This window comes from Carassius auratus, chromosome 4 (assembly GCF_003368295.1).
Source record: "Carassius auratus strain Wakin chromosome 4, ASM336829v1, whole genome shotgun sequence".
Classification (NCBI taxonomy): Eukaryota; Metazoa; Chordata; class Actinopteri; order Cypriniformes; family Cyprinidae; genus Carassius; species Carassius auratus.
The window spans coordinates 25,926,465-25,948,587 of NC_039246.1; the positions used below are offsets into that span (position 1 = coordinate 25,926,465).

Genomic DNA, 22,123 nt, shown 5'->3' on the forward strand with positions numbered 1-22,123 from the left:
AGTTTTGCCTACTTACTGGTTTAATGTATCCCCCCCTTTACAAATTAAATTATTAGTTCAAGATTTTCAGTATGGCTTCAGAGTGACTGGAGCATTTAAATGATGTTTCCAATTTAATTATGTATTTATACATTTATATAAATAATTGATATATATGTGACCCTGAACCACAAAATCAGTCTTAAGTCGCTGGGGTATATTTTTAGCATTGGCAAAAAAAAAAAAAACATTGTATGGGTAAAAATTATTGATTTTTCTTTTATGCCAAAAAATCATTAGGATATTAAGTAAAGATCATGTTTCATGAAGAGAAATATATCAAAACTTAATTTTTTTTATTAGCAATATGCATTGCCAAGAATTCATTCACACAATTTCAAAGGCGATTTTCTCAGTATTTAAAAATATTCCAAAAAAATAAAAATACAAATATTGTCTGATCCTAACAAACCATACATCAATGGAAACTTTATTTATTCAGCTTTCAGATGAATTGCCACTTAAGACTGATTTTGTAGTCCAGGGTCACATATATACAAAAAAATTATCTATTAATTATTATTAATTAATTAATTATTAATTATTCTATCTATATTGTAATTTAAACGTGCATGTATTTATATATTTTTAGTGCAGGTCATATATAAAAAAACATTATTTCCATACATTTTATATATATATATATATATATACACACACACACACACACACACAAAGTATGTCTATATATAATAAGTACAATATATTTCAAGCACACACACAGACACATACACACCTTTATTGTATTGAATATATTGCAATGTATTTGTGTATTTTTACATGCTTTTAATGCAGATCATATACGCTATAATAAAAGTTATTATTTATATATATATTTTTTTATATACAAGTCGTTTACATATAAAAACTACGCAGAGTTAGTCTGGAAGTAATGTAGTTGAGAGTAACCGTTATCGATGGTTGTAAATCAGTGAGTACATTTCTGTGTTCAACTGTTTATTTTACTTCCACACAGTTGTTGTAAAATAAATTCCTTTTTTCTCCACACGCTCTTCCGTCATATGGCAACAGCAATCCCAACTATGTTCTACAGGGGGTTTTGCCAAGTGGAGACACATGTACATTTTATGAATAGACCAACTTTTGGTCAGTACAGAATCTCTGTTCTTCTATTGGCTGAATGCAGTCTAACAGAGTGCAGTAAACCGCAACTTTGTGAGTTTGTCCTCGAAGGCAAACGTTTTTCCAGCAGAGGAAATATTTTCGGAGAACGACGTCCCTGTCACACACACACACATCTATCTATGTACAAATACAAACATGCACGCACAACACACATTCATACACAGTCTCAGTGTAGTCCTGATAAATTCAGCTCTGTTCTTCAATTAACTCGTTTTCATTGACAAATTTATGGAAAGCTGGCCTCCGAGACAGGAAGTCTTCAAAAGAGAGCGCACATTCCTGATCTCCCCAAAAAACAGCTCAAGTGCAGCTGCCACTGTGAACTTCGCTACCATCACATGGAGCAGGACATGCCTGGTCACAAAAAAACTATTATAAACAAGCTTTTGTATAATTATTATACAAGCAGTTTCATATTCCAATTCAATCCCAGTTAAGATGAAATGATAGCACTTCTGGCATAAATGTTGATTACTATAAATATATTTATAAAGTTAAATCATCTAATTTATGTGGCTAGACTCCTTATTTTTAGATTTATGGACTGCTTTCATTTCCATTCTAAGAGCTTCAGAATAACCCAGATTTTTGCTTTTTAATTAATAAAATACAAACAAAACAAACAAATAAGCCTTTAGAAATGATCATAAACCTAGAAAAATTTGTGCTGGATCAAAAATATGCGTATTCTGTAATGCATTTGGGACTTATAACCGAAAATCTTCATTGATCCATTCAGACCTAAGTGTCTATATCCCATCTGTTTTCTGATAAACACTCCCCTTTTCACATTTCAATGAAGACAAGGGTTTAATGGCTCATTGACTTCAGTTATTGATCCGTTTCTTTTTCAGTAAATCAGTATTTAGATGTTTGAGATAAGGACACAGACTTCAGCAAAAGCTACATACCTTTCTGAAAGCTTTCTGCCGTCACCTGTAGTTTAGTTGGAGGCCTGGAGAAAGGGTCAGTCCCTGTGACCTTTGTTTAGTTTTAGGGCTGGGTAAGGGGGTGAGACCTGTTGCATCCGGAATGTTTGGAATGTGAGAAGATATAAAAGAAGTTAGGGATGAGACACTAAAGGTCAATGTTGTCATTACCTGCAAAATCCACAAAAGTCAGCAGCTTCTTTTTAAAGTCCTTTTGCAGTGAAAACCCTATTTTTGCTCATTAGCAGAAATGAAATGAAAAGATGAAAAAAGGCTTAAAAGCAAGCTAAAAAAATGAACACATTAAAGTAAAAACAAGTAAAAAGTACTCAAAATGTCAACACTACCTAAAATATAACCAATATAACATTAACATATTACTTATAAGTACACTTTTAGACATTAGCGATCTGCAAATACCTGTAATAAAGAATATAATAATCGTAAATGAGATTTTTCAATATCTCAGATGGTTCTCCTAGAAATAAATATGAATTAAATTAGAGAAAATGTTGAATTTTTAAATCAAATGATTTGTTCGCGAACCGGATATCACTACACGGCAGTGAACTTTCTCACAACAGACCCGGAAGAGAAGACAATGCTGAATAAAGTCATAGTGTTTGCTATTTTTGGACCAAAGTGTATTTTCGATGCTTCAAAAATTTTTAACTGACCCTCTGATGTCACATGGACTACTTTGATGATGTTTTTCTTATCTTTCTGGACATGGACAGTAGACCGTACACACAGCTTCAATGGAGGGACTGGGAGCTCTCGGACTAAATCTAAAATATCTTAAACTGTGTTCCGAAGATGAACGGAAGTCTTACGGGTTTAGAACGACTTGAGGGTGAGTCATTAATGACATAATTTTCAGTTCTGTGTGAACTATCCCTTTAATGCTAAAAGCAATAAAAGTTTTTTCAGGAAGGGTGCCTTCAGCTTGTTTATTTTCATATAATATTATGGCACACGGCTGCATCAAACATTGGTATAAAGCTATTCAAAACATAATTCAATGTAAAATGTGATAATAATAATTAATAATCGCAATTACAGTTTCAAGGGAATAACTGACAATTATGATTTTGGTCATAATCATGCAACCCTGATAATTACTATGTTAAATAGGTTTCATTTTTAAGGAATTAAAATTTGAATACAAGGCACTTTATGTGTCATGACATATTGCTGTAGAGCCTGCAGTTCAAGCACATGAACCGATCATCTCTTTTTCTTTACTAGTTATAGCATGAAAAAAACATGAATGAACTTCAAAAGGTATCTTGTTTCAACCATGGAAAGACGTCAATACACACTATTTTTTCAAGTCCACCAACTTTCTACTCTCTATTCTGGTTGGTTTGATTCAGCATTATGATTGGTCAGATCGCCTGTCAATCAAACGTGTATTGACGTCTTTCCACAGTTTGAAGGGACAATTGGGAAGACTCCTGAGCAAAAGCAACCTTTGAGAAATAATAATCATCATCGCTTCTCAGTCATGTCTCACTTGAACATTAATATCAATAGCATCACTCTCATGACTTTGAAGAAAATGATTCCAAACCAATACTATCTAAAAAGAAGCATCTGGAACGGCATACAATTTTAACCCAGACTTGGAGTCTTCTGGTTTATGTTTACATATTGATCCTGTAGAGAGAAAATTTGGGGGCATTGTTGATTAGACCAAATGCTAACAGCTGCCTAATCTCACTACCCAAATAGGCAACCTGAAGCATTTGCCAAAAGCCCATTCACCATTAGCCTAAACAAACAGAGTAAGTAAAACAACACCGGATCGCCATGAAACACCTGCCAAGGCCAACAGTAGAACATCAGATTAAAGCAAAGTTAGTTTAACTCATTCGCTTGAGTGGCGGAGGGTGACACACCGAAGTTTGCGAAGTCAAACTAGGGTTTAGTCTTTTGCAATTGCATTTCTAATATGTCATTACTCTAGAAGAACAAACACTAGCATTAATTAACAAATACAGCTGGTCAGTATAGCGACATTATGATCAGAAGAAGACAACTAATGTATGTCACAAACCACAATGTGCATAAACTACATTTAAGCAATAGATTTAGTTATGAAAATGTGCTAATATGTAACTAGTATGTATATTTCCTGATGTGTATTGTGTAAATAAATGCCGTCTCAGTGTGTCTGTCTGGACAACCTCTGGCAGCGGTGGAGCGCGTGAGCACTGCTCACAGGGACCCTAAAAGAATGCACTTTCTGTGGGCCCGCTCCAAGATTTGTTTTGAAAAGAAGCCAGGGGAAAGTCTGGAAGGCTAAGTGGAAGCAACTGAGCAGCGGTGACATCCTAAAGATTTGGCATTCGCTCAATGCTCCCCGCCGCCCAGGGAGCCAGAGGCAAGTTTACTTGCTTTGGAGAAGAAGAAAAAAAGAGAGAGAGAGTAAAAAGCGTGAATGAGGGGAAAAAATGTTTTTGTGAGCTGGTAAGTGTTTTCTTGGTGCTCCTTAGCAACCGAATGTTGTATGCATGTCGGTGTTTGATTTGACGTTTATCTGTTTTAGTCATAGGTTTTGGCTTTGGACAACAATGCACTTTAACTTTACATAATATTATGTCATGTTATATGCATTAATATTAGTCCATTTTAATATAATGTTTATGCATGTTTAAAAATATATGAATATTTGGTTAAACATGCATTAACACGTAGAAAGAACTAAATCAAATAACCATCCAAATTTAGTTGGAAAATGCAAGAGCCTGCACTCAAGCCATATCATACTGCATGTTACAGTATATGGCTTAGCACAAGACAAGGTATCCAAGCTAACAATAACTGTTTTGTTTGCAATTTCATGGACACAAAACACTGGAATATAATTTGAAACCCATCATGGTCATTTCACCTTGCACCTCAAGAAGAATTTAATCATATTGCACGGAAATCAATACGTCTCGTCTTTCTGTTTTTCCTCGTTAAACAAAAAAGACCTTAAGAAACTAGTCTGATTCTTTCTATGGGAAATGGTGAATGAAGTTGCTTGGTTGAAGGCATGGATTTACATTTTCAATTCAGAGTTTAAATCAAAGAGCAGTTGTTCTGAGCGGCTCAGTTCTCCAGAAGATTTTCCACATTTCTGGGCTGCAGAGCGGAGGGAAATTCCCATGGCTTCCTCCACAGTTTGACTAAGTTGTTCCAGAACAGAACCATTTTATTCTCAGGTATGCAAATCGTGAGTGCTTTGTAACCATTCTATATTTAACTCTGGGCTCAGAGATACTGCCTTTCCTCCCATGGGCTATGGGAGAGAGGGGGCCATCTAAGAATTTAATCTTGTCTTTTCCTCCAGACGCAAGTCCTGCACAAGCTGAGACTACAAAGGCATAAATGGCCTCTGTCAGTTTTATGGTGTCAGCTCTTGAATACGCACTTATAAAAGCTAATTTTTGCTTGACGGTATAAACCACAGAACTCTGCAAAGAAACAAGAGGCCCAGTGGCCACAATTTCACTCCACTTTCTTCTCTGCATAATTGATCCCAGAACCTTCGGATGCCGTTCTCAACTTCCTTTCTCACAAACACACACCTCTACCTATTAATTAATCACACGGCTAACATGTTCCATACATCCTCTACTTAAAGAATAAATGACCTTTAACCACACTTCCCTGTGTCAATATGGTATGGCACCATTCCATCCACTGCAAAACAAAGGCACCCACTGGTTATTATCTCAAATGTCTAAAACGGAGACATCAGATTCATTACACTACGCAACTGGAGCTGTTTCAAGGCTTAAAGGAATAGTTCACCCAAATATGCCAAAAATTATTCTCGTAGATTCATAAAATTACAGTTTAACCACTGATGTCACATTGACTATTTTAATAATGTCCTTACAACCTTTCTGGGCCTTGAACATGTCAGTTGTGTTGCTGTCTATGCATGGTCAGAAAGCTCTTGAATTTCATCAAAGTACCTTAATTTGTGTTCTGAAGATGAACAAAGGTCTTGCGGGTTTGAAACGACATGAGGGTGAGTAATTATTGACAATTTTCATTTTTGGTGAACTATCCCTTTAAGCTTTCACTTTGTAATAGCAATCCCACTGGTTCATATGTTTCTGCATTCATGACCTATTAAAGCTTCGCCGAAGCATCTGCTCAACCCCTCGGACAGCTGCGAGGTCATGCACAGGACACATTCACTGGGTTCATCAGGATGTGTTCTTGAGATGCAAACTTAGGCAGTCAAAACAACCTGGCAGATTCAAAACAAACAGGCACAGAAATGATGTTTTCCCGGCTCGAGAGTTGCCGGACTTAGACTTTTCATTCCCATACACCAGCTGCAGACAGACACACACGTCCCTGATAACAGCACATACTCCTAAACCAACCACAGGGGTCATGGTGAGCCTCATCCTTTTGACCAACTTCCAAACACAGAGCTGCTTTTTAATTCCGTCTTGGGAAAATAATGTTTTAACGAAGCTGCAAATGAACTATTTGAAGAACACAGATCACCGCCGGACACTTCCTGATAATAATGCTAGGAATAATAAGGCGGCTAGATCCTGGGGTTTATTTATGTTCAGCATGCTGGAGAGGTGGTGTGGTGATCACCTGGTGGCATTCCAAAGCTGTGATGTCTCAATTGTAGATGGCAAACTCCACTTCTGCAAAAGTACTGCAAGACAACAGCAAAGGGAAAGACAACCTGCACAATATTCCCAATCAACTTAACCATTTAGTTTAGTATCAAAACGATTGCAATGTGATTGGTAAAACCTTGGGTAAAATATATCTTGAGTGCATTTGGAACCAATCAGACTAAAGGCGCACTTGGTACAAGCAGGCGCACTTGGTACTGGCAATACTGCATACCCTTGGCCCTTCATGTGGTTTCTGTCAAATTGCATCATTTGGAATGGGGCCACAGGCAGCCTCTGTCCCTCTGCCCCCACACTGCTCATTGAAAAAAGTAAATACTTGGCAGAAGTTAACAGAGCTGAAATGAGATCATTGACTTTTCTTCAGGAAAGGAGTCACAACACATCCATCAAACAAATGTCTGATATAGCTGGCAGAGCTACACTATTCCACAAGTTCTCTTTTTTTCACTCTCACTTCAGTGCTTTGTCCTCCCTTTCTTCTTCAATTGACCAGATTATGACATCCAAAACATTCAGAATCCAGGGGAAAGGTCTGTGAGAGGATGAAGCAATTCTTCCAGGACATTAAGGAAGTGCCATTAGGAATTCGATAAGTTGGAAAGGGCCTCCAAAGGCATATCCTGATTCACTCTTGGTCCTTGAGGTGTGTCCAAATGTGGTAAAGGAATGGTTAATTTCAAGGTGTGCACACTTGCAACTGATACTAGACAAAGATAATTCTAGACTTCGAGAGAAAGAATTCTGCCGTAATTTACTCACCCTTCATTTGTTCCAAACACGTTTGACCTTCTTCTGTGGAACACAAAAGGAGATTGCTCTTTTTCACGTAGTAACAGTTAACTGGAATGAAAGGTTTCTAAGTTCAAAAAGATGCAAGTAGACATGGAATATGGACTTTTCAAGTACTTTTATGGTCATTTGAAAAGGTGAAAATGTTAGTTCCCATTATTGCATGGAAAAGAGCCACATATATGGGGGGAAAGTTTTCAATGTGTGATTTGTGTGGAGATTGCACTGGCACTTGGAAAGCTAAACAGAAACCACTTCCACTGCTTTCCAAGCAGCTAATTTCAGTTTGGTTTGCACAAACGTTCCACAATCTTTGAATATGAAAGTCACTACGCGGGTTAAAGACACTGAATGCATGATTAGTAAAGGGGCCTGATTTATTATCAAATTATTTTTTACGTTCTCCACAGATTGAAGGAAGGAAGTAAGGAGAAAACTAACACCAACTTAAACAAGCAAGCATTTTCGGGTAAACACAGAGGCAGGTCTGTGCAAAGCCCCTGTAATCCCTCAAAGTCAGCACAGAGCTACAGTTAATGGCAGGTTATGAAGCAAGAAAGAAAGAGGCTTGCAAACATGCATACCCAAAGAAACCGTGAATGAGTGTGTTCAGTCTATATGGAAAGTCCAGTGTTTGTCCCAGGGTTCGAGGGAGGTGTTTATGTGTTGGATGACTTTGTGGATCATGGATTGTGTGTTTGGGTTGTATGGCTGGTGCCAGGAGATCTTTTGTTTGGTTTAATGCTTTCATAGAGAACACTAATGGGGCCATTGGGACAAGATATGACTTGCTTGGAGTGACACTTCAGTGGCAGGAAGTGAGGCGGACAGTCTGAAACGTAAAAACAGATTAACAGCCAAGTTTTACCTACATACTGTGCATTAAAGCGTTAATGTCTGGGCCAGAGTCAAGATGTGACTCATTTCAACAGGATGTTTCGGAATTCCGGCTACAAAAGAAAGGCTTGTAACAGTTTGAGTAGTCACGCTATCTACCGAGAGTGCCCTGCATGTTCATTTTTGCTCCATAAATGACAAAATTGTTTGACTTCCGGGTGGGAGATGATATGGGGTTGAAAGCTGATTTGAGACTCTCCAGCTGCCAGTCCCCCCCCATAACCTCCATCTTCCTCCAAAAGCCCCCCTGCCAGCATTCCTCAGTCTAAACACACCTGACTTGTAAATATTCTTTATTGCATTGGTAACATAAACGCTCTCAGCGACAGGCCAGTTGTACGATTTTTCCCACACTCTCAGAATAAGGCCAACCACTCTGTTCTCTAAACATCAGCACTCCATAGAGGATGGCGAGGCTGACGTAACCTCTCCAGGCTTGAAGGACTTTCAGCATCTCACAAAGCGTACCTCCGCCCACTTAACACAAAGAGGACATACAGGGAGTCTGAATTTCCTCCTACGGTGATATGCTGCAACAAAAATGGGGTTAGAATTAGCAAAAAGTTTACTGGAGAGTACATTTTCTAGATATGCAAATGTAAACATTTATTTGATCAACCACTATTAATTTTATATAAACATTTACTCACCTTCATTTTGTTCCAAACCCAAAGTAACTTCTTTCGTTAAATGAAAAAGTCGAGATTTCATTGATTGTCCGAGCAGCTCTTTTTCATAAAATCAAAGGTTACACTTTATTTCGACAGTCCACTTCAGACATTCTACTAACTTTAAGTAACTTTGCAACTACATTACCCTCACATTAGAGTATAAGTGACCTGTTAGGTTAGGGTTAGTAGAATAATCAGACTTTAAAATGTGTGTTGGCGGACTATCAAAATAAAGTGTTAATATATTAAGCAGACAGTCTACTAATACTTTAATGACTGGTAGTTGACATGTAGTTGCAAAGTTACTTATAATCAGCAATGCCTAAAGTGGACTATCAAAATAAAGAAATATCTAAAAGATAAATTCACATAAGGGTGGAAAAACAATAATAGATGTAAATAATAAGAACGCCATCTGATACAATAGGTGCCATCACACCTTCAGTGCTTGGCCCCTAAATATGTGAACAAAATTCACAACAACACATAATTCTTAATATCTCTTTAATCACACTAGTCAATATTAATTAAATTCTATCAATCAAAATAAATCAATATCTCAGGAAAAAAAAAACCTCACAACTCAAGACAAAAATAGGCACTGCAAGTAAGGAGGACCAAAAAAGCACCCTCAAAAGTCAGGCTACATTTGTGTTCAGACTAAACATTTGTCATCTGTTCCATTTTATTTCAAAGAATGCTTTGTTCTCCACTCGGTGCTTATTTTACTGCTCACAGGAGCACTTGCATAGCATTTTCCTCAAACTTCTTGACCTCCCTGTATCACATGTCACTTCAAAAACAACACAGCGCTCTGAGAAAGTATACATATATAATTCATTTCCAATCATTGAACTTTCAATATACAATGGGGTCCAAAAAAAATCTGAGACCACTAGTGAAAATGCATGTTTTTCCCCCCACTACAGATATAATAAGAAAAAACATTTTAAAATAAAATCTGAATTTAAAATATCAAGAAGAATATGAGACAATGTGCATTTTAATGCCACCAGCAATTTTGCGAGCTACAGGATGATCATGTTCTCAACCGTGATTTGAGTATGATTTAAAAATCATCTCGTGATTCAGAATACCTGATTCTTTATACAAAGTCTGATGACACAAATTTATTTGATTAGTGACGTAGAAAAGTGTTTTTCTTTTTCCCCATCACACTATCTTTTGTTTTAAAGTTGTTTAAAATACTCAATCTTTAAAAATATGAATTTAAAGGGGGAAAAAAATGCAGATTTCCAATGTAGTCTCAGACCTTTGGCCCTTATTGAAAATTTCCAACAAGTGTTAAAAACATTTTAGCGGAGCAAATTTCAACGTGAGCTCTTCAAACAAAACAAAATTCAAGTAAAGAAGTTGAGGAGCAAACGTAAGGCCATTCTAATCTGTTTTCTGGATATTGATATTGCATATTGTGGTCTTGAATGTTGCTAAGTATATAGTTGTCTGATTGCACGGCTCATTTGATTTGGAATTGATGGTTCAGGAGTGACTTTGGAAAAGTTTCTTAAAGTTCTTCATTCTTACTGGAAGGTGGTGATTGACCAGCTCCTCCAGATGCTTCCACCTCCTCAGAGACACTGTTTTTCGCTTGGAAATTGAGAGAAGAGGAGTTTATGCAGTAGCGTTTCTTTGTTGGTCGAGGTCCATCATCAAAAAGGTGGCCCAGGTGAGCACCACACTACAAAGAGAAAAAGAGAATATAAAATAAATTATATTTTAAAAAATAAAATAAAAAATAAAAAAAATATATATATATATATATATATATATATATATATATATATATATATATATATATATATATATATATATATATATATATATATATATATATATATATATATATATATATATATTCAAGAAGTTGTTTTCATAGCTATGCATACATTTTTTTAAAATCTGGTTTTGTACCTGACTGCATGTTGCCTCCACTCTGTGCATCCCGTATGAAAAGTCATCAGTTAGTGTTACGGAATCCTTATTGATCAAATCAAAAAAGGACGGCCATCCTGTAAAAGCATTATGACATTGAGGGTTAAGTGAATTTTTGTTTGATCCACAAGCCTATAAACCTTCAATTCCATCTTGTGCTGTGTAAGTTTAAAGGTTTCATCCTCTTTCTGGCCTGTCCTGATGCTGAAGCTCATTCTGAGGGAATCCTCACATTTTCTTGCCATTATATCCTTGTCTTTCACTTCTTTTGCTCCAAACTAATCAGTAACCTTAATGCAACACATTGCATAAGCTTAGAATGCAAAGCACATTGGATTAGGAGGATTATTTGTAAAAGAACAACGGAGAATGTAGGAAAACCTTTGTTCTTTGGTTTGGAAAGAAACTGTCATTAAATGGCTAGAGTATTTGCAAAACATATGCAAAATTCACCCCCATGATTCTCGAGTGTTTGGTTTGTGGCAAAACCAGATGAACCCCACTGAAGATGAGATCAGAAAGTGAAGCAAACCTCACTGAAAATGGTCAGAGTTATCGGCAGAGTTACGGGCTGTCTCATAATCCCCTTTCTTTCATCTGGAAAATTTCTACCCAGTAACAGGGGTGCAAGTGGAAAGAATGGCTGCTCTGGCTCATGGGTGGTCCTGCTCATGGCTCTCTGGGTAGGTGGAACGTCTGGAGGAGAGGAACCTTGGGAGCGTACTACTACACAGACTGCTGGCATATTTGTTTAGGTTTTTGACATAAACCCCCTACATATTTTAAAGTACTACCTCCTGATTACTGGTAGAGGGAAAGACATTAAATTAGATGCTGCAAAGCAAAATGAATGAGAAGTACAAGACCACTGGCACTGCAGGGTACACCGCATCCAATTATTTTTCAGAACATTACAGATGAAGTTTTGCAACAACAGAACTGCAAGACTGTTACATGAGTAGTTACACAAGTAAGTATGGTGACACAAAATAAACAGTGGCGATTTCCTAAGCGGATAAAAATGATGACTATAATGTATGGTGGAAAAGCACTTCGCAGCACTTCGACCTCGGCGCAGTAATATCCAGGCGGGAAGGAAGTCGACCGGAAGTTGAAGTCGGCCGCGTGCCACCATCTTGTAGCAGAACTTCACTTGCGTTAGCATCCCATTGACTCCCATTCATTTTGGCGTCACTTTGAAAGCGAATAACTTTACATCTGAGGCATTTAAAGACTCCATTTGTCCATTATTAATTTCTAAAGATACACGATAATGTATAAAGGGCTCCATTACCTTCTATGTTACATTTTGGCCCCGTAGAAACAGTTTTTGTAAAAATAGTAGTTAAATAATAGCTAAAATTGCATATGGAAGCAATGTGAAGTCGACTGCTGGAATTAGTCGAGCTCATAATCACAAGTGGGACTTATAAAGTTTGTATGGCACCATGAGTTATTTTTATCGCGTCATTCTCCCATCAGTGTAATTCATAAAGTGCATTTTTTATGCACAGTACAATCAGATGACTGTGTACTAATGGATTGTATTAATAGTAGAGGGTTTATTTGCAAAGACTAGCAATGGTATTGCCGGAGCTTGAGCTCTTGAAGCTCCGCCCTCTTACCCGGAGCACCAGCTCATTTACATTTAAAGGGAAAGATGAAAAGTACAGGTTTTGGCTCATACCCTAAAAGTGGCAATTTTAATAAGCTATAAAAAATTATCTGTAAGGTATGTTGACCTTAAACTTCACATACACACTCATCAGAGACTTATTTTACATCTTGTAAGAAGGGGCATAACAGGTCACCTTTAAAATATAATTAAAAACCTAACTATGCCATTTCACTTTCTGGCCAAAGAAGAACTTTTTAAGACCTTCAAATGATTAATTCAAGGTTTTCTAAGTACCTGCAATTACTCTGTTCTAATGGAGAACTAACAGAAAGAGTTGTGCCAGTGCATCTGGGAGATTTGCCAACCAAGGTTACTTCATGCCCTTTATTCTGATTTCAACCCTAATTATTGGCAAGCATATCTTGGTTATTCTATCTGATTTTACATTTCATAATCAGGAAGCAAGAGTCGGTTCACTGCTGTGATACTATGTGTGGTGAGGAACAGAAGTCAGTCAGTCAGTCATCCACCACTCAATCTATACTTTCCCTCCTCATCCCCTCAAACACCCCTAAATCGCCATCTATACTGACCTCTCTCTCTCCTCCCCTCTTAGGGAGGAGATGCTTGGCTGCAACTACAAAGCCCTGAAATTCCACTCAGACACAGGAAGCTCTAGGGGGAATATAGGAATCCTATGACTCAGACTGGGAGAATCCCGGTGGATCGTCGCAGAGCTGATCTAATGGGGCTTTATCGCCAGGGCGAGCGGCCCAGTTAATGGAGCAGCGTAGCATCACTCTAACAAAACAGGAAATTGAGTCTATATGAGTCCAGGCTGCAGAGTTGCCTGTATGCAATGCAGCCTGTTTGGCTCCCTTCTCTGTGTCGAAGACAGTAAAGATTCAGCTCGAGCGAAAATCAGATTTTTCATCACGGGGCCCAGATGTTTCTCATTTTGTCCTGTTTTCTGTAGAGGATTCTTGCATACACGATTTACTTTGTTCGGAGAGTGAATAAAAGTAGCATGAGTAACGCTACAGAAGTATGTGATTTGGAGCTCAGATCTGTAAGGGTTGCTGCAATATATTACAATTACATTGTATACAATCAGCATCAACTCAACATTCACTTAGACTGAGCTGATGGGAGTCTTTTTAAGCTTAAAACAGAAAACATTTAATACATATCTTAAATTCATAACAGGAAAAATACCATTGCAACTACAAAAGCCATGTTAAAAACAAGATGCGATTCCAGGAAACTACCAATTCATAACAAATATGATCTGCATTTAATGCCTATTTGCATATTCACATTAAAATCAAAGTGACTATAATATACCCTTCATTTGACATTTCTAATATCGTTTTAAAGGATTATTATTATTTTGTAAGCCATTAACTAAATTAATAAAAATAATAATAATAATAATAATAATAATAATTCAACAGACTTGTTCTCCATTTGTGAAGGAAGAATGTTTGATGTGCACAAATTAAGAACTGGAGGATTCCAAAAGATTATGGATGACTGTGGCGGAATGTTTATCATTAATCTCAAATAGAACAGATAGTGCTTATTAAAATATTTTAGATATTTTGTAGGATCTTGAAGTCAGGGTGTTGTTCGCTGTAGGTGCTGTAACTCATATATAAAGGAGCATGTGAGGTTTCATGGCCCAAACTGACTGCATTCACATACGTCCTTGCAAACAACCATAAAGGAGGTTGAGAAGGCCAAACTCTCCCATACTGAGCCAGACAAGAGTCTTATCTATTTTTTCCTTTCTCACTCTCTTTGAGAAACAATTAGGCTTAGTCTTGTACACTTATGTACACATTTGCCAAACAATTGTTATACGTGAGTGCAGAACCATACCTGATCCAGAGTCAAACTTCTTATCAGACCTGCAAGGACAGTAAGTCATCACTAACAAAATATTGACTGCCAAATGAAGATGATTTCTAAGTCAAAAACAAAGATTAAATACAATGGGAATGTTGAAGATGGGTCATTACGATGGACACTCACGTGAAAAGAGGGGCACCGCAAACGACACAGTGGTAGGTCCCTTCCTCTTTGTTATCGGTGTATTTTCCCGTGAAAGCACTAGGGATGACAAAACAACACAAACTGAGAATTTATTCATTAAATGATCAACTGTTGGCTTGATAAATGATAATGGTCAGGTCAATAAAAGTTTGTCAGTTAATGCTAATCCATACTACTGCTTATTTCAAAATGCATTTCAGTTTCCCATGCTCTTGTGTTTATGTTAAAAAAAAAAAAACTCAAGTGCTTAAGCATTTCTTGTCTACATAAGCTGAAGAGGATTTGTGGGTGAACAGAGTAACAGGCCTCAGAATGCACCTTTCAGGTTTCTTTGCTCTTTTCTCGCAGGCTAAAGGGCATTTTTCACATTCCTACTGCCAATGGGCCGATAAATACTTTCCCCACGTGTGTTTTACCACTGAGCAACGGAGCGAAAGAGGGGAAGTGTCCGTGTTTTCCTTTCTACGCTATATCCTCCTTCTACTCAACATCTATCTCATGGCCTTGGGTCGTTCAGGAGAGAATTTGTTTTATCAGCCAAGCGTAAAGTAATCTGTACAGGGAATATTCAGTCAAGACACTAAAACAAGATGCTTGAAACAAAACAAAAACTAAATCCAATTTTTGTTATTTCACCTTTTAGAATAGAAAGTTATTGGGATATATTTGAATAATTTGGAATATAACATTTAACATTGTGGCTGCTTTTGCTTCACAATCCCGAACAAATGAATGAGCCCTTTCAAAAACATCTGAATAATTTATATTTATCTGCAAATTTGAAAATAGTTTTTTTTTTTTTTATTCAAGTGTTCAATACAAACATTTGACTGAAAGTGTATTTTAAAGTGCCTTTTATTTAGGATGGGTCACCCACCTCTCTGTGCCCTTTTGCTGAGTAACCTGGTACTGCATGGGGCTCAGTCGCTTCCTCAGCTCCTCCTCGGGGAACGTCTTGGGCCATGTCTTCTTACTTCGGCACGTTCCTACAGCAGAGACAAGTAAGGAAAGGCAAATGTAAGTGTTTGTAAACACGAAGTAAAGTAGTGCAGGATTATTAAGAACAAACAACTGTCACTCTAATCTAGGTTTCTATGCGACTCCTTCCAAGCAGGAGTCAGCACTTTTGTCTGGTTACTTTGGTTGAAAATGATTTGGTTTGGCCGATAACAAAGGATGTCTACTTTAATTCCTGACTCGACTCTTGCCTGGAAAAATCACAGTGTCAGTGACACACACACAGAATCCAAACGCTCCGTCAGTGATGTGCTACAGCCAAAGGATTACGCCGAGGCAAATTTGATTTTCTCTGCATAACATACGCAGTGAGTTATGACATTCTAGATGAGCGCTCATGTTGGCTGTTTATACAGAAGGCAGCGATATTGACTGCTACACTTGGCCCCTAGCTTTACAACAATGCTGACCTCTAGAGGTCAACCTGAGGAGTGAGTAATTGTCACCAGAAGGACTTTCAAACTAATTGATTAAATAGCGACACAACTTCTACTGATAACAAACCTGCCTGGGAAGAAGAAGAAAAAAAAAAAAGGATGGAAAATGAGCCTGAAATATCCACTCTGGCAACCGTAAGGTCCTCAGAAGACGACAAGCAATGTAGCCATGTTTTTAAAGGGGGCCAGATGTCCATCTGTATACTATTTAGTCACCGGGACACGCAGTAGTTTTAAATTACATACAATTCTACTGCAATTTCCCATTACAGAGTGCTTTCTCCCTCCTTTCCACCTTTTCTCCTGCTAATAACGATTTTTTCACTCATGTTCCTGTGGGGTCTATCCTGCTCCTGTATTGTTTGGCCAGTTTTACGGCTTGCATTTTGGTGAGAGCGGGTCTCCCTTCACTTAGACTATGTGGAGAATTCCTCTCGACAAGATTGAAACCATGTGAATGGAGGAAATAATGGGGTCTTTAAAGGTCCCTCTGGTGAATGGGCTCCATTGATGGGCCCTGCTCTGTCCAGCGAGTACAAAGTTACTTCTGACAAACATGGGGAAGAGGGGAGGAGAGCGCAAAGAGGAGGGGGTCGGCTCCCTGCAGGACTCTCCCGTATTCCTTTCGACTATGTGAGAGGGGTCTTCTGGATCCTATTAGTGAGACAGAAAGAGAATTCCTATTTTTTTTGTGTATGAAGGGCTCTGAACACTATTTATACTGTGAGAGAGATGGAAGGGGGAAAAAAGTGTTTTATTTCTTGGTTTGTCAAGAAAAGCCTCTAAGGAAGCATTTAAAGAAATTCAGGAATTCGGTCTGTGTCACCCCCTGCAAATGATTTAGTTTTGGTGCACCGAGAGGTCACGCTACAAATCAGCACGTTGTTCCAACATCCCTCCGCTAAAACCGCAAGTGAAAGTTATTTCCTAATTGGAAGCAAGATTTGTTTTTAGCATTGGCCTTTTGCTTCACACCAAAAATATCACGTCACCTCCCCCCTTCTCTAACCTATTCTCAACTCAACGCTTTCAATTATATACACGCATATTTTGACACAAAATGATTTTTGACATTAATGTCGTCATCATAATATCATCATATTTGTATACCAAACTTGCAACTGTTCTTTCTTACGCCAATTCTGTCATATAGCCATGTAAATTATTATTCAGTGAAAGCAGCATTTCATTCACACACTTTGCCTAAAATGTGAACATTAGTCTTTTTTTTACTTTTCAAGCATCATCATTTCCTCGAAGAAATCCAAATCCTGTTGGGTTTTATTATTTTGACACAGAAACACTCAGTTATTGATATAAATCTACTGATGTGTCTTTATAAACCTATGAAAGGTTTTAACATGCACTGATGAATACTTTACAAAAATGCAATTGAATTTCCCTCAGAACACACTCTGTATCAAATGTGAGTGTGATCTAAATTCCTAAAATGAAAAATGCAAAACACAAATGCAATCATTAGTAGATCATATTAAAGCTTTACTAATCATGCAGGCTTAAAAGAAGGTAAAACAGTGAGTTAGGCATTATTCCATGAGCAACTGAAGAGCTAAACAGAGGGGGGAAAAAAGAGCAAAGCAAAAGGTGACATTTCCGGGCAAGGGGTCATCAAATGCAGAAAAACCAACTCAAGCATCAGGGGGAACCTGATATCTGGCAGCCAACTATTTAGAAATTGATCTAAAATCTTACCAAACATATAATCTATTCACCTGTTAAGTTAGCGGTCCATGCATTTATGTGAAGACAGAATAAATCTCAATGTCAGACTGCCTTTAGATAAATCCAGAAGTTGGTTCCTCCACAAGTGACCTTATCATCAACCGAACACACACACCCCTTGCCCAACGCTCACACACGCGTGTGCGCACACATAGAAGCCTCGAGAAAGCAAAGCACACTGCACACACACAAACAGCATCCAGGTGACCTGAGGGGAGCCCGCAGGCCTTGAGTTTTACAGGTTGGCCTTGGCTGACCAGATGCAGTAGATTGAACCCGGACATGGCTGCGACCGATGCTGCTGGGAGAACAGAAACAGCGGCGAGACAGCTGCCTGCTAAAACCCCCTCCTACCACTCAGGCTAAAAGATAATAAAGACAAACATAGGCGAGGAGGGAGAGGAAGGAGAAAAAAACACAACATAGGTCAACACAGATGTCAGTAACAGAGATGGACACTAAGAGCAGCCTATCACGGGACGGCTGACACTTCTCATGCAGGGAAAGACTGATTAACCTCACTGTGTAAAGAGAGAAATCACCAGGAATGATAAATATGCAAAAACATGTTACCTAGAATTCAAATAATGACCTAACACCCTTAAGACATGTTTACTTATGTAAATGACAGTTAAATGTACATCACAAGGTATAATATAAAAATAAAAAAAACAGTGGAATATTGAGTTTTAATTTTAACAAAGGCTTTTTAATATTATATCTCACAGGGGCTCATATTTAAAATAAAATATTTAGCCAACAACCTTAAAGCAGCCAATTTTTATATTTTTTTTCTGATTACTGATAGTCTAATACATATGAAAGTCCATTTTCGCCATGAGAAATTTTTTTTTTAATTGGTCATGATTAAGAAAATATCATGCTATTTTCCGTTTATATCTCATCTCACAATTCTGAATGTTTCCCTTGGAAGTGTGAAAAAAAAAACAAATTAAAAACAAAACATGAACTGTAAATATAAACTAGAATTGTGGGGAAAAAAATCTAAATTGTGAGATTAAAAGTTGCATTTACTTTTTTGATTTTCCATTTCTCCCATAAATACATTTTAAACAGTGAAGAGAGATTAACGGGGGAAAAAATATGATTTGACATTTTTGAGAAGTGATTAAAAGATCAGAGAGCATTATTTGACATTTCTGAGAAGTGATTAAAAGATTATAGAGCTTCATTAGTGGAACCAACATATATTTTATGTCAAGTTTAATGAGCTGGGTTATTTGTTTTAGAATTCAGAGCCTTGAGAAGACACAGAAAAAGTGCAGAAGCATTTTGCATAGAAAACTGCCATACACCGAGCTTATCAGCGGTTTCTATGGCTGTAGCACGTCAGTTGTGTGTTTGTGGGCCATAACGAGAAAAAAACTAAACCTTATAATCCAATTTATACTAATACACATTACATTAGCAACTTTGCTTATACCAGCTGTACTACAAAGAACACCTGCAAAGTGCAAACCAATGCACAACACAACATTCTAGTTTGCTTCTCATTTAATTAAACTTCTCATTGGCTTCAGTACCTAGCGTAGCAGGTGGAATCAGTGCTAGAAGTGGCCTTGTGGACTTATGGGTACGAATGCATTGGAGCAGGGCCATGGATGCGCGCGGGGCCATGGATCGGAGAAGATGGGCAGCCATCCTGAAGAACGCAGGAAGGTTTTTAAGACCTTCTCCAAACCTTCTTGAAACTATAAAGATAAAGCTTTACAACTGTTAGAGGCCAGAGATTGTGGGAAATTACAGCTGAACTATGGTATCAATAACAGGCAAAGCTGGAGAGCGCTGCTGGGCGCGAGGGTGAAGCTGTGGTTTCTAAGGCACGAGGTCCATCTAGTGGTCATGCAGGAGTGTGAGGAAAAGGGAAAGATCTTCTCATCTAGTGCAACAGGGATACAGGAGAGGAGTACAAATGAAAAATTATCATCAGAAAGAGCTTGATTTGAACAGCTTTCCATTTAGCACTAATTCTTAGTGTGGAGATAAAAAAAAATATTTGGATATATATGCATTAAATGTAGCATCTGCCGCCAAACTTGCTTGGCTCTCATGTCTTATTTTGAGCCAATTATTATTATTATTATTTTTAACTTTAAATCAGCTAATTTTTAAGTATGAAGTTCTCATCAAATTCATGGAGTAACCACAGCTGTAGTTCATCACATTAACTATGACCGTAATCCACTTTTGACCAGAAATTATCTAAATACATTTTGTCTTAATCATCAACAATACAGTAATTCAACAAAAAAATGTTTTTACCATTTGTGTGACATGTTGGCATAATTGTCTATATATTATATAAAAAAATATATAATATAAAAAAATAAAAAATATATATAATGTAACATGTATACATACATACATATATATAAAATAAACTAAAGAAATGTATAAAATCACAATATTTAATTTAGAAAAACATTTTAAAAACTTAGAAAATATGAAACCATTCTGATACATTACAAATATTTTATATTAAAAAACAATATTCCATTTATAAGGATATATAATATTATTAAGCAGCAATTTTGTAAAAATTACACCACTGACCAAAATTAATAAGGCAACTATTGCTTTGTATCTAAATGCAGAATTGTTACAGTAAATGAATGCAACAGCATTCAGACACTTGTTGGCACTTGAGAAACTCTTCACCCAGAACTGGTCTGTCAGGCACGAGAGGTTTTAACACATGAACAGATACAGACACAAGCAAGGCCACATTTTAAAAATACCAGGCAATCACTTGCAGAGAAGACTATAAATAGAGCTCAATTACAGCTCTGCAGAATCACACCATAGGTTTGTGTTTGTCTACAGCTTGACGTTTACATCGTTTGCACTCCAGAAAGTTCTCTTTAAATGATTTTAACACTTGATCCGGTTTCCTCCAATGTTACTGCATGTGTACTATATTTTATAAATGTATTTAACTCTGTTTAGCTGCACTGACGAATCACATGCAAGGAAAGCCAAATCTTCATTTAATTAATTTCAGTAAAACCAAACTGGGACTTGATGAGAGAGACTCATTAAACGAATGTCATTTTGACAACTACTTCTTCTCACTATAAATAAACTGGCCTTCTCGATTGAACTACAAAAATAAAAAAGCTCTCCACAGCAGGCAAATTAAGTTCATTTCAATCCTCTACTCACCAAAAATATCAAGTGCTCTAAATATCAATGCAGTTTATAAATAAACCATGGTTGATACTTGAGGTACAGTGACAGTCATAGCTATATAAGGTCATAAAGCAACAGATGAGAACTAAAATGTTTTAAAGCAGATCAATCTGTGTAGATTATATGGTTTTGATGGTTGCAGGGCAATCGGGAACAACGATTTAGTGATCTGGAAGGATATTTAGGGTACAGAATAGGACATGTACACTAGAATTTCATGACTCACAAGCGCAAACATTAATTCTAAATTTATCCTGATTTTAGTATCCAGCTTTTAGATGTTTATTAGACAGGTGTCAGGACTTTACAGGGCAATTAAATAAACATGACATTAAATATTAACGTCTTTGAATGGTCTGCACTTACAAAAAAAGTACCATGGTGTAGCCTACTTGAAGCCATGGAGTCTCATGAGAATACTGTACAGTAGTCATTTTTGTAAGGGTGTGGTTTGCATAAACAAAATGTTACGTAGTAAAACCTCGCTATGATATCATGTGTGGGAGGATACATAGTATATACATAGTATACAAAGTGTAGCTGATATACTTCATATAGGAGACTAGGACAATTCGCTGTGGTTATTTACGTAATATTCTTTCATATTAAAATATAAGCATGAAACCGCGTAAACAAACGCGTACATATGTCATACATTTCAACTGCGTCAATTTTAAACTGACAGGAAAGTATAACGGTGTTGTGTTACATTCAGCGCGTAGTTATAGAGACACTGTTGCCCATGTTAAAGTTACTTAAAAAGTGCGTAATAAACAGTATAAACATATAATAAGTAGTTAGACATACCAGAAAGCAGAAATAGCGTTAAAACCGAGTAGACCAGCAGAATAGAAAATGAAGGGGGGCCGCTGTTAGAGCAGAGCATTTGTCAAACAGCGACACGACTGTGTACTTCTTAGGTAATGACAAGTGCATTCTGGGAAATTCCTCT

At 37.2% G+C, this 22,123-nt stretch overlaps 1 protein-coding gene across 6 annotated transcripts; it reads right to left on the reverse strand.

The window, feature by feature from the left end:
• Window positions 1-9,628: 9,628 nt before the first annotated feature.
• Window positions 9,629-22,123, reverse strand: LOC113064083 (methionine-R-sulfoxide reductase B3, mitochondrial-like). Of its 6 annotated transcripts, XM_026234633.1 has the most exons (8): window positions 21,979-22,102; window positions 19,727-19,861; window positions 19,506-19,624; window positions 15,642-15,750; window positions 14,744-14,821; window positions 14,591-14,619; window positions 11,071-11,168; window positions 9,629-10,837 (listed from the first exon to the last, which is right to left on the reverse strand). In XM_026234633.1, exons 3-8 carry the CDS (start codon window positions 19,621-19,623, stop codon window positions 10,664-10,666), a joined length of 606 nt encoding a protein of 201 aa, XP_026090418.1. In that variant the 5' UTR covers window position 19,624; window positions 19,727-19,861; window positions 21,979-22,102; the 3' UTR covers window positions 9,629-10,663. The 6 variants fall into 6 exon arrangements, with proteins under 6 accessions (XP_026090418.1, XP_026090412.1, XP_026090444.1 ...); XM_026234627.1 differs by lacking the exon at window positions 19,727-19,861 and having other exon boundaries at window positions 19,506-19,673; window positions 21,979-22,116; XM_026234659.1 differs by lacking the exons at window positions 19,506-19,624; window positions 19,727-19,861 and adding an exon at window positions 18,170-18,323 and having other exon boundaries at window positions 21,979-22,106.

Bases quoted from the DNA above. Each gene is read 5' to 3' on its own strand.
- LOC113064083 (XM_026234627.1), bottom strand. From the start codon at position 22,057: ATGCTCTGCTCTAACAGCGGCCCCCCTTCATTTTCTATTCTGCTGGTC. The intron at 15,751-19,505 runs GTACTGAAGCCA...TCTCTGCTGTAG, and splicing joins GATTCCACCTGCTACGCTAG to GAACGTGCCGAAGTAAGAAG. The intron at 14,620-14,743 runs GTGAGTGTCCAT...CTGTCCTTGCAG, and splicing joins TGCGGTGCCCCTCTTTTCAC to GTCTGATAAGAAGTTTGACT.